The sequence below is a fragment of the Vigna angularis genome, chromosome 1 (genome assembly GCF_016808095.1).
Source record: "Vigna angularis cultivar LongXiaoDou No.4 chromosome 1, ASM1680809v1, whole genome shotgun sequence".
Lineage (NCBI taxonomy): Eukaryota > Viridiplantae > Streptophyta > Magnoliopsida > Fabales > Fabaceae > Vigna > Vigna angularis.
Window position 1 is genome coordinate 13055376 of NC_068970.1, and position 13119 is coordinate 13068494.

Here is a 13119-nt window from a genome sequence, read left to right on the forward strand (position 1 = left end):
GAGACAAATTATGTATGCATAAACTAATATAAGCAAGTACTGAGAAGAATGTATAAATAAATCCCATAATACGTCCCACGCCTTAACAGATAGGTAACTAAAACACTCGATGGTAGCAGATATACAATAAAAGTATCAAGTATCAGGTTTTTTTTAAAACAATATTGCACCAAATGATCCATTAGCATTCCAAAACCCCAATCCCTCGAACGCCCACAAGGAGTAAAACAAAAAAACGGTATGAACAGTATTCGGTAGCTTTTTCCTTCGCTGAATTACTGACCCAATTAAAATTTATATTTACTCAGATTGCGCAAACGCGTGAGCATATATCATTATATTTTCCAGCCAAAATAAGAGGAAAAGGGCACCGCAGAACACACGTTCTCTCTTTGGTATCCTAATTATCCCTAGCAATAGACACGATGAAACATGTGTCAAGTATTCCATACTTGGATAAGAAACAAAATGCCATCAAATTACTAATTTTCAATCAGATACACTAGAAAAATAACAATCAACCACAGGGAACTCTATCCACGAAACCCTTTTATGCCCCCAGCCCCCCACAAAAACGGGGACACCATCTTCATCGCTCCTAGCCCTGCCGAACACATACCGACATCAGTACATACATAAATGATGTGACTACATAAGGCAAGATATCTGGAACCTACACTGCATGTACCTGAAAGCTCGGCTTAATATAGAAGCACAGTTGATGGGGTGTGTGGCTTCTGAAGGAAGACAAAAAAAGACTGCCTTACGAAACTATCTCCACAACTGACTAACTCAGCATGTCTAGTCATAAGATTCAAAACCACCCTGGCGTCCATAAGAGTTACCCCCACCTCGGCGTGAATGAGTTGGACCTCTCTCCCTGAATCTTCTTTCACCATGGCTACCATTTTTAGGTCTTTCAAAGTTGTCCGATTTGCCATCATCATATGCGCCAAGTGCGTGATACTCCTGATGCGTGCTTGGGCCCTGCCTCTCCCGGTTTGTAGGTTGATTATAATGTCGATTATCCTGGGTTGGTAGCTTCAAATTTCCATGTGATTCATGTCCTCTTCGAAACCGATTTTGATTCACATTTTTTCCAGACCCAGACGATGGGCGTTGGTCCTGCAAAAGATCTGGACTTGTTGGAGCCTGCTCAATTAAGGTAACAGAAGCCAGATTCGGGGAGTACTGTTGCCTTTTTGACGGAGCATGTCTTCTCTCTTTCTTACCCTCTTGGTTAATAAAATGGGGAGCTTCCCCGGCCTTGCTTTTCTCAGAGACTGGTTGATCATAGAAAGGCTGTGAGATGTGAGCATTGGAACTCTTGCCCCGGCTCACTGGAAGAAATTCCCCGCTGTGGGTGGGATCCATTTTGTTACCTCCAACAACTACCGAGCTAACATTCTGGTCACTTGATATATTTCCTCTGTGATTACTAGATGCTTGAGATTTAGGTTGCCACTGAGACATCAAACGTTCACCCACACCTCGATTTTCTTTAGAAGCCATCCCAATATCTGGTTGACCATGCTCAGAAGATGAAATAAGGGTTTCAACTTTGTCTGCCTCCCAAGAATTTCTTTTGTTATCAACTTCACGGTTCCCTCCTGCGCCCTTGTGTCCTCTGAAAGGGGCCCGCCTCCCTCTGCCTGTTGCAGCATGATCTTTAACAGGACCTGAAGCCCAAGCAGCTGAATCATTAGAGTTAGAATTGTTAGAACCATTGACTTCACCAGTGTCACTGAAGTGCTTGGTTTGCCCTCCTTTCACAAAGCTTGCTTCAGACTTGTGATCATGATAATGCTCTGTTGGTTTCTGAACATTTGGTTCAGAGTTTGAATCATGGTCCAGTTCATCATGCACATTAGTTGATTCAGTTATATTTCGTTGCCGCCACGACCCATGTGCTTTTCCCTGCTTAGTATGCCTGCCATCTCTAATTTTAGACTCCATCCCAGAACCCACTTTTCCAACAACTGTATTAGTATGCTGAATGACTTGGGGGCCCTGTGACCCGGAATCAACTCTCCCAATGCTATCATTAGTAAGAGACTGATTGCTTGATGAAGCTACCTGTAGAATATTTCCTTGCTGAGCCATTTCTTTTGCAACAGGTTTTGGAATATATCTCTCCATTTCTGCCCTCTTATTTTTTGAATTATGCACCTGCTCCTCATTCTTTACAGGATTAACTGCCTCAGTTTTACTTTTATCCACCAATTCATCCATGATCTCACTCTTGTTCTGTGGTTTAACGGGTGCCCACATCACAGCATCAGTCCCATGGGATTTCTCTGCCGGTCTATTGGTCTGCATATTTCTTGGCATCCTAAGAGAATGCTGTGATTTCCACTGGCTATTCTGTCTACCATGGGATTCCTCATTTGATGAATATCTGTGTTGCTCTGGAAACTGATTTGGATCTTTAGATAGGGGCGCCGGTTGAAGTACACCCTGTTCTAACTCAAAGTCAGAAGCCTTGGACTTGTCACCTTCAACCGAGCTTTTGGAAAGATTGGTTTCTTTTGGTATTAGTAGTACAGCCTGAGTTGAACTTTCGTCATGTTTCTGTTTGTTTTTACTATTCCTAATATTCTTCTTTTTTGGGTTTGCTGAAGACTCAACCACAGCAGCTGAATTCATGGGTAAGTCAGAGCCACAGACTGAACTAATTTCGTTTGTAACACCACCAGAAGAGAGAGAAACATCAATCCTTGCCTCATTCTCAACTTTCAGGGCAGTTGAGGTGGTAGAGACAACTTTGTCACTTGATGTTTTCTCAAAAGGAAGATTTTGCTTCTGTTTATAGTTCATTCGCTTCTGCTTTGAGGCAACATTGTTATGAGCATGCAAGGGATTAGTAGCATCAGCATTATTAATATCATGATGCAGCGCCACAACTTGATTCTGCTTCAGAATAGGCTCATGGATAGAACTTTTAAGTGTCTCAACAGTTGGTTCGACAAGCAAGACTGGTGATTTTTCCACTCTACTAATGCTGGGTTCATTTACAGCAGAATTGACAGTTGTAGTTTTTGGCTCAGAAGGTTGCAACTCCTCTGGCTTATTATGGATGGCAGGATTTGTCACATACTCTTTCTGAGTTGAGCCATCACCTGCTTGAGATTGCTTGTTTAACTCATCCAACTTTGCAAAAGCATTCGCCTTTTGCTTTCTTGTCCATTCATCCTCTTCTTCCTGCATTTGAGGATTTGTAATATACTCTTTCTGAGTTGGTCCATCTCCTGCTTGAGATCGCTTGTTTAACTCATCCAACTTAGCAAGAGCTTTAGCCTTTTGCTTTCTTGTCCGTTCCTCCTCTTCCTCCTGCAGCTGTCTAGTCCGTTGCTTGGCTAACTCTTTCATTTTGGCACGCTGATGTGTTTCAAAGTGTATCATGTAAGTACTAAATGCCAAGAGTTAAGCTAACAAGCACAGAAAGGTACCCACATTACCTGTGCATGGCTGTCACCAGAATCAGACCAGGTTTGAACAGATTCTCCAAAGTGCCTTGCTTGGTTATAGGATCCTGACCTGTCATTGGTCTGAACAGATATTTGATGATCACCCACAAGAACATTAGATGCTTCCAACTGTACACCTGATGAGGCTAAAGAATCTTCAACCACAGATTTCTTTCGCCAACCATCAGCATCTAGATTGTTTGATCTTCCTTTGTTACGATGATCACCTCTCCCTTGCATTCCATGAGCAGATTGCCTGTGAATAAGCACTTCAATACTTTTAACCAATATAAATGAACCATGATTACAGTAATAGACACCTAGTAGAAGTTTTTGCCAAACCTGGATGTGGCAGTTCCACTGGAAGACAAGGATTCAAAATTCTTTCCAGCACCAGCAGCGCCCATTTCATGATGGGCAGGATTTATATTTTCTGTGGCATGAGTACGTGCTGGAAACACATCAGCACCGACAGTATTTTCCACATGGTCTATCGCAGCATTACTTGTATGAAATTTACTCCTTTGCTCCTCTCTATTTCGAGCAGATGAATTATCCCTAGCCTTTGCATTTAAACCCTCGATCTTTTGAATTAGACTGGCATCTTTTGGAGCAGATGGTTTAGGGGAGATTTCTAGCATATCTGAGGCAACAGTCTCCAATTTCCTCGCTGAATTATCATCAAGTTTTATGTTTCCTGAACTTTCAAGAGATTTGCCCTTAATGACAGAAGAACTAGATACTTTATTCTCTGAAGTCTGAGAAGAAACTTCACCATGGGTAATCGTCCTCAGATCCATATCTTCATTCTTTCTGTAGTTTGATCTCGGCTCATTCTCCCAAACAGTCATTCTAGGTTGGCCACGACCATCAGCATATAATGCATTGGTTTTCTCTGAATCCTCAAAATTTGTTGATTTATTTTTCCCATCTGATTCAGGGTGCTGCTTAAGAAGAACTCTGTATGGTCCAGCAGTATCAGGAGGATGGCCAGATTCCACTTGCTCTGAAGTCAATTGCTTCCCAGTATTACCATATCCAGCAGACCTACCATGTGCATTGCCAGGTTCAGGAGGATTTTGATTTGAGTACCTATTAAAGACAGGAGGTCCAGCAGCCATTCCCATGAAAGGAACATCTCGCTCATTTGCATTGCAATAGCCCATTGGAGGACTGTAATATCCCTCATAAGCCATTGAACCGGGATAAAACCCAGGTCTCATAGGAATGCCTGGACGAATAAAGGCATCGGCTATATGAGGCCTGTAGACATCTCCATTCTTATGGTGCCCTCGTGGTCCAGCTCCAGAGGGGGGAACTGGGGGAGGGTTTGCAAGACCAGCAGGGGGCATGTGTGGACGGTAATATGGAAATGGTTCCATTGGAAAGCCACTTGGAGTAACAGGATTTCCAAATGGGGGACCACTGGGAGGACCCCTGAACCAAACACAGCCCTGAGGGTTATTTACCGGAGGACCATGCCAAGCTTCATAGTGTTGAGGAGGAATACCAGCATTAGGATAAAGCTGAGAGTTTCCCTGCCATTTCTCTATGCCTGGCCTCACACCTTCCTCATTATAAACCTGATAATCTCTCCTCCAAGAATTTACACTTTCACCCTTAATATTTGCATTTACATGATCATCTTCTGAAAAAAAAAAGAGCATCAGACAAAGAACAAAAACCTAGCATCAGAAAATGGCAGAAAAAAAATTGAACCAACATTAGTTTAAAAGGCAAGAGCATGAGTACATACCAATAACAGGAGTCTCATTTATCTCTTTCCTGAGTTCAGAAGAGGAGTCAGGGTGAGCTTGAGAATTTTGGTCTGCCATTGGTTGATAAAAAAAATTATTAAAAAAATCATTGGAAAGATTGGTAGTGTACCTCAAGATACTAATGTAGTTTCTATATTGTATATTTCAAAGTGACAAACTAACAGCACTATATTGCAGTATAACTATTCAACAATTAACAGTAAAACCAACTTCTAAACCAATGTGGCCATATGACTGTAGCAGATTAACTCCTCACTCAAAACTTACACAAATCACTCATTTTAACACACTTAAAGAGAAAAGGTGTTTTAAGAGATCTTATATTAGACCTCACTGTTTTGTTGATGTTCATATACACACACATATATACATAAGGATGATAAGCTTACCACTTACGCTCAAGGAAGGAGAGAAAAAAGAAACCCCTAGGATACCATTCTAACATGCAGATACAACACAAAAAAAGCTTTCTTTGTTATCAGAAGATAATATAAACTATTATAACACTCCCCTCAAGCTAGAGCATACAGATTATATGTTCTAAGCTTGGAACACATAAATTGAATCCAATCCTCTCAAGGATTTTATCAAAATGCCTGCAAGTTGATTATAGGAGCCAAAAAACTTGAGCAAATTTCATTGGACAACAATTTTTGTGTTTTATCATTTCATGAAACAGAGGGATGGAAGCAATGCACATAGCTGCCTGATTATCATAAGTACATTCTCATTGTTAAATTTCACAAAACTTTAGTACCTACAAATATTGTTTTATCAACACAAGTTCACAAATGAATGTTGCCAATCCCTATATTTAGTTTTTGCACTTGATAGAGAAACTGCAGTGTTTCTTGCTTTTCCAAGAAATAATATTTCCCCTAATGAAATCATATCATGCATACATCTCATCATCATGAATTGCATCTCTAATCAACCTTTACTCCTAAAGTCCATTTTCAATCTATCGTTTGCATATTTCTCTGTTCCAAGCTCTCACATTATGTTTTTTTGTGTTTTGGGTACTCGTGCCCACTCTTTATGTTTGGGTCTCCATAGCCATCTTTTTATACATTGGGCATCTAAGTTGTGTTTCTTGCTTTTTCAAGAAATCATGCTTCCTCCAATAAAAACACAATATCCAATTCAATAGTGAAACATTTGTCTAAAGGAGACCCAGCCCAATCATCGACAAAATATCCATACTGGGTACTTCCTTTATGTTCATACAGTAGACCCTGTCCTAGACCTATTTTGAGATACCTGAGAATGGTATGATCAATGTAAGGAGCCTACATAAACCGACTCACCAAATCAATTGCAAAAGTTAGGTTAGGATTAGAAATAGTAAGATAAATAAGTTTTCCCTCAAGGATCTTGTACCTCTAAGGATATGAAGAGGGCTCACTTTGTTAATTTCTTATTTGGATCCACAGAATTATCAACCAGTTTACAATCAATCATTCTTATTTCTTTCAAGATATCCAACACAGTTACCTTCTTTTGATTGAGACACTTCAATGCCTAGGAAGTGTTCCAGACTTCCAAGATCTTGGGTTTGAAAGTGTTTGCACAAATGTTGCTTTAGCTGAATAATTTTGGAGGCATCATTTCCGGTAATAACTAGATATACATGTCTTCCAAGTCATGTATGACAATCAAAGACTAAATTATTTACTTCCCTAGGTTTCATCCCAATGATCTGAATAACATGATTGCACTATCTAAACCAAGCACATTGAGATTGCTTGAGATCAAAGGGACCATTACAATTTACAAACCAATTCTAACTCCCCACGATCAACAAAACTAGGAGGTTTCCCCATGTAACGGTTCCACCAAATCACCATAAAAAAGTATTCTTAATATCCAACAGATGAAGAGGCCAATGGTAAAGAGCTGCCACAGCAAAGGGATGTACAATTGTCATTTAGAATATCATTGTAACCTAGACCATATATCTAAGTATATTCTCAATCAACCTCACCATTGGCCCAACTTTAAAGCCATACACCCATTTACAACCAATTGTTTTCTGCCCAAGTGGTAGAAGAACTAAGTCCCATGTTCAAGAGCCTACAAATCAGCAATCATGGTTTATCGCCATCTAGGATGATCAAGTGCCTCAATCACATTTTTTGGAATGGTAGATATGAGACAGAAAACAAATGAAAACTAGGAAGGGACTGTCCTATGATAGCTTAACAAATTGTAAATAGGATGAGGGAATGAGTATGGTTTTGGAAAGCAATGGGCCAACTGGAATCTATATTATCAGTAGTAACAATATTGAGTGATGATAGCAAAGGACTTGAAGAGGACTCACCATGCAATATGGGACCAGTTACTTGTGGCCTACGTTGGTAACTGATGAAAGGCATCAATGATGATTCGAGTGGGTTTGATGTAGTAGAGGGTTCAACTACTGAAATGGGTGAGACTTGTTGGATAGAGTCGACTTTGTGAGGGGACAAAGATAAGAAATATCTCCCTTTCAAAAAAAGGTCACAATTGTAAACATTTAGTACTTTTGTGTTTCAGAAGGACAACAAACAATACCCTTTTCGAAGACGAGAATATCCTAGGAAGACATATTTGATAGCTCTAATTGATAGCAACTAGAAATTAAGGTTCATTTGGAAACATAATGGAATAAGTAACTTTAATATCAACGGACGAAGAAGGCATTCTGTTGATAAGAAAACAAGCAATGAGATTGGCATCACCCAAGAGATATGCAGGTATACTTGCACCAAGTAATACGGTGTGCACAGTTTCAATCAGGTGTGAGTGTAAGAATGAGAAACTTACAACATAAGCTCAAGGAAAGAGAAAATAAGAAACCCCTAGGATACTAGGCTACATAAAAAAAGATACAACACAAAACAACTTTGTTCAAAATATAATATAGACTATTCTAACAAGCACATAGTGGACATAAAATAATATGTATTCATAAAATATAAGTGAATCATCTTCCAACCATTCCCAAATTACACTTACAAAGGAATATAGTATAAAGGAATTCTGATTACAAAACCAGAGGACAAGTGCACAGCCAAATAACCACACACATTAAAAACTTTAAGGGGAATAATTGATATCGCTTTACAACATAAGCATAAAAAGTCCTAGAAATTAAGTTAAAACCATTTTATTGAAATTAGGTAACCAGTAAATACTAAATGTGTTCTGAATTTAAGAAAATGCAAAACTAAACTCCATAAAAGAACATATACTCCAATTAATAAAGCATAAAGCAATCACCGTAATAGTTATAGAGAGTATGATTGTATGATGATACCTTGCAGCTCAGAATTCAGAACAGACTTATCTTTATCAGAACCAAGGGTTGGAAAGTCTCCAGAGCTTAGAGAAAATTCTTCATTCTTGGGTTGTGCAACACCCTGCATTTGTACAATTGCACCAAACTATTATCAGCGGCAGGGATAGCAATCTCTGAGAAATAAAAGCATACATGGACAGTTGGACCTAAGAATACAAGGAAAAGACACCTAGTTTGATTGTATTCCAAATTATAATGTATATACATGATGTTTGGAATATATACAACCAGGTCTTAACCAGAAAATTAGTCACAGAACTATACTCCACAACAAGGTGTGGACCATCCCCAAACCAACAAAAAATGTGGGTAGGAAATGGAATGTCTTTTTCCAATGTAAAATTCCAGTGACAATCACTGTAAGACCGGACATCTTAATCACTAGATTAAATCTGTAAACACAAACAATGAATACCAAAAGAATACATTTAAAAATTCTTCAAAAGTAAATAATAGTGGTACTCAAGTTTTAAGCAGAAGCCTACCAGTTTTTCTGTAGTCCTAGCAGCATTCCAGGCACCTGAATTTTCAGTCAAGGGTTCAGCAAATCGAGATAGCTGAGAGCTTCCAGGTCTAGTTTCTGCACTCCGAGGACGCAATGATGTCAATGAAGACTGAGTTTTTGACAGTACCCCAGATGCTGATGAAGGCCGAGAATTTGTGCCCCATGAATTAGCAGTAGGCTCAAGAACCCTATCACTGCCAGCAGTAGAAGGTCGTGTGCCACTTCCACCAGATGATGGACGGGCACTGAGGTGACTGGGTGAACTAGCACCACCATCAGTTTTTGGGGACAGAGAAGAACCCCATGCATTAGATGTAGAAGATGATGATCTACTACCCCAGCTGAGTGTACCCCTAATAAAAGATCAGATAAGCAACCATAATCCAAAACTAGAAGGCATCAGAAAAAGTCATAGCTTTTGGGTTTATAGAATATATACTCACTTGGGAACAATCTCCACGTTTGGGTCCAGACCATGATTTTCTAACCTTCAGAAAATTAAGAAGTAAATTTTTTCAGATGGCACCCAATCAGAGTTAGTTAACTGAAAAGTTAAAAGTGTTCAGCCAGAACATAAATACCTCTGACTAGGTAAGTTGATAGGTTTTGGAACTGCAACTTTCCCTAAAACAGTCATACCACCTCTTCTGGAAGAGGAGGCCCATCTGCAACAGCATTATCATATCATCAATGTCAATTTTTTTTATCACTTAATAAGTTAATATATTTATAATTCATGTGCACATTGAGGGGAAACATGATAATGGATAAGATACTGGCATATGGCCTTAGTAAAATAGCAAGGCATGATGGGACTTAGAACAACTACTGGGTTTGTGCAGAATGCTAAAAAAATCATGTCTGAATTCCATATACTTCATTACAAAAGGTAGTGAAATGGTACAAGGGATATTTTTATACTGAGTCCGCAATTGAGCAGTTAGGTATGTTGGTTTCTGGTCTTAGTGTTCAATCAACTTAACAATGGAACCAAATTGCCATATCTTAAGGGGGAAAAACACCATTCGATTTTACTTCAGAAACCCTTATGACACCACAGGACCTGCATACTGCCCAAACTTCTCACCACCAGTTCACTTTAGTGACTTCAAAAGCACTCAAATTTAAACATACCTCCGTTCCCCACTCAACATGCTTGAAGTCATAGTCTAGTTGCTGCCACACGGTCATCCAATCCTAATTGAAAGGCCTGCTTAGGAGAGCCAAAGAAACATAATTCAATTAATAAAAAGGCATATTGTAATGATTTCATACATGATCAGAATTTAAGATGTATTATAAATTATAATGCCAACAATAAACCAGTGAACATTTAGTAGATGTATCAATTTTAAGGGAATCATGGGAGCTATATCAACTAGTAACTTTAAAATGTCTGAACTAGCAACAGCAAATTCACAACAGCCTCTTCCGTACTCAATTAGAATACAGTTCTAATTTTAGGATGCCGTTCATCTATAACATCATTCTAATACAAGCATTTCAGGCAGTTAGAAAGGTCATTCAAATTCTAATTTTCAACGGCAGCTTAACACATTGCTATCTTATTATTTTCTCCATTTATTACCAAATCTAACCTGTCTCCAAATGGAGCTGAGCCAATGAATAAAAAATGTTAAGAATGTTAAGAATGTACAGGTCAACTACTGGTGGTTTTAGGTAAGATTATCAACTCGCATGAAATTTAGACTCTTCTAAAACACAAGGAACAGTTTAAAGGATCCCGTCAATTCTTTTTGCCATCAAAATAGCAGCAAAATACATGTGTATCAACAATCAAATTTCCAATAAACAATTATAACTTTTCATTTTACTCAATCGACCAATCAAATGAAATAATATCCATGTTTGCAGTTAGCCCATCCACCTCGTGTAGAAATGCTGTATTAAGGGTTTCTAATCATATTTCCCACCAGTGCAATATCACACTGCTATATTCAAAGTTGAAACAACTACAAAAAGAAGCTGATATTCATGCAATGAATCAAACAATACAAAACAGCTTTTTCTTCTGATCATGATCACTCACTATTTGTTTATAGCACCACTTCACAAACATAGGTATAACCCTTTTTTACAATCACAACTCACAACCATGTGTCCATACCAAGCCTATCAGATAACATTCCAAAAGCCCATTAACAAATCAATTCCACCACAACAAATCATGCGCCAATTCCATAGTAGTTATCTTATCAGCAAACCAGAGATCCAAAAGCAGAGGTAACAAGAGCAACACAAACTTTAAACAACGAGCGCTCCTCAACAATGCTATCACAGGCAAGTTACGCCCAAAAATCACACATGCGCAACATCTTCAAAAACCGATAAAACGGTCCAAACGAGGTTCACAGGCACAATCGCCATAAAAAGGCATTTAATCATTATATTCCTCAAAATAAAAAATATATACAAACAAACGATTGTACAAAATACACTTTCGCGACAAAAACATATTTTACACCGCCCCATTTAATATCCCGCAATAGAAGAAAAAAAAAACAATGCATATAAAATCCCACAGCAGTTAAAGTTACAGTTGCAAAAATGCCAGTTCTAATCCCCCACGAAATACGTGTTTTTTCCTTCCTTTCCCCGTAATCAATCGCGGATGAATTAGAGTTGGAAGTGGAAACGAAAGTGTACCGCATACAGTGGAAAATCCGTGGCCTCGGAGAAACCCTAGCGAAGCAATTGCAGAAAGCTGCGAAGAAAAGGAAAGATAAAAGGAGATGAATATACGTTCAATAGGTTAGGGGAATTTCGCGGAAGGTGTTGAGTGAGGTTGAGAAAGAGAGATCTGAGAGAGTTAGAGGCGATGGGTTTCGGATCGGAGAGGGAGAAGGGTACACGAGTGAACGAGAACGAAAATGAGAAAATAAGAGAGAGAAAGAGAGAGCTGAAAGACGTAACAGTTGAGTTACCTTACCGTCCGTGAGAAAATTGTTTATTCATATAGATGTAGGCCCAACCTACAAATTACATTAATTTATTATCTTTATCTTACATGTAGATCAAATAGTCTACAAAATTTATCAAAAAAATCAACAGTAAAATAATATTGTATTTCGTATAATATAGAACTTGTGTGAGGAGTCCGTTATTTATATCTTAAAAAAAAACTTTAAATTCAAAATTAATTTTAATTTCAGAAAAATATTTTAATATTGTTACTAATTATGGCTTAGTGAAAATATTTTCTGCTCACAAATAATAGAGTTTGTTGCAAAATTCAAAAGTGGAACGAGTAAAATAAACCCACTTTTACAAAAGTATATAAATTAATTTGTATTAGAAATATGATTTCATTTACAAAACAGATCATTTAAAGGGCTTTTTTTAGGGGGGTTTACTTTTTGTCTTTGATTTTATTTTATTAAAAAAATGAGTGGACAAAAAACTAAAAGAGTCCTGGGGAGTGAAAAGATGTTAAAAGTAGATAAGAATAATTTTATTATTCGTAGTAGTCAAGTATGGCTTGAATCGTTTTAGTCAGATGTGTAATGTGTTGTTTAAATATTAAGATTCCAATTCAAAGTAGATATTACTAAAAAAATGTATAGTTTAACATGAACCGTACTTTAAGAAATATGCTTCTTTCTAGTAGTACCAGTTACCAAGAGAGAATATACCATAAATAAAATAAAATAAAACCACATTAATTGTTATTTATTTTATATAAATATGGTCGATTAATTATTAATGAAAATATAAGGTTAAACAAACATTAATTATTTTATATAATAATTCATTCACTCGGATAATAACCATCTTAAAAATCTTATTCACAGTAATTTTTTATTGGTCAAGAATATATAAATATTTACACTGACAACATTGTATAGTTATAAACTCTATAAATATTATGTCTATAAAAAATTAATATTTGATAATCTATGAAACTAAAATAAAATATTATTTATTTCAGCCTTTAATTGAAAAAAAATTAAAATTACTGAAACTCTGTTTCTTTGATTTGTAGTGTCTCTAAAAAAAGTGTTCCCA

The 13119-nt window shown here is 37.6% G+C and overlaps 1 protein-coding gene across 4 annotated transcripts; it reads right to left on the minus strand.

Annotated features, from left to right (window-relative positions):
* Window positions 1–279: 279 nt before the first annotated feature.
* LOC108342807 (protein MODIFIER OF SNC1 1) lies at window positions 280–12042 on the minus strand. Of its 4 annotated transcripts, none has more exons than XM_017580630.2 (11): window positions 11768–12042; window positions 10228–10303; window positions 9675–9758; window positions 9537–9581; window positions 9074–9446; window positions 8547–8649; window positions 5224–5295; window positions 3810–5115; window positions 3459–3723; window positions 689–3378; window positions 280–604 (listed from the first exon to the last, which is right to left on the minus strand). In XM_017580630.2, the coding sequence occupies exons 2-10, from the start codon at window positions 10257–10259 to the stop codon at window positions 802–804; spliced, it is 4857 nt and encodes a 1618-aa protein (XP_017436119.1). In that variant the 5' UTR covers window positions 10260–10303; window positions 11768–12042; the 3' UTR covers window positions 280–604; window positions 689–801. The 4 variants fall into 4 exon arrangements, with proteins under 4 accessions (XP_017436119.1, XP_052726346.1, XP_052726341.1 ...); XM_052870386.1 differs by having other exon boundaries at window positions 9074–9434; window positions 11761–12042; XM_052870381.1 differs by having other exon boundaries at window positions 3810–5112; window positions 11761–12042.
* Between the last annotated feature and the right edge of the window lie 1077 nt (window positions 12043–13119).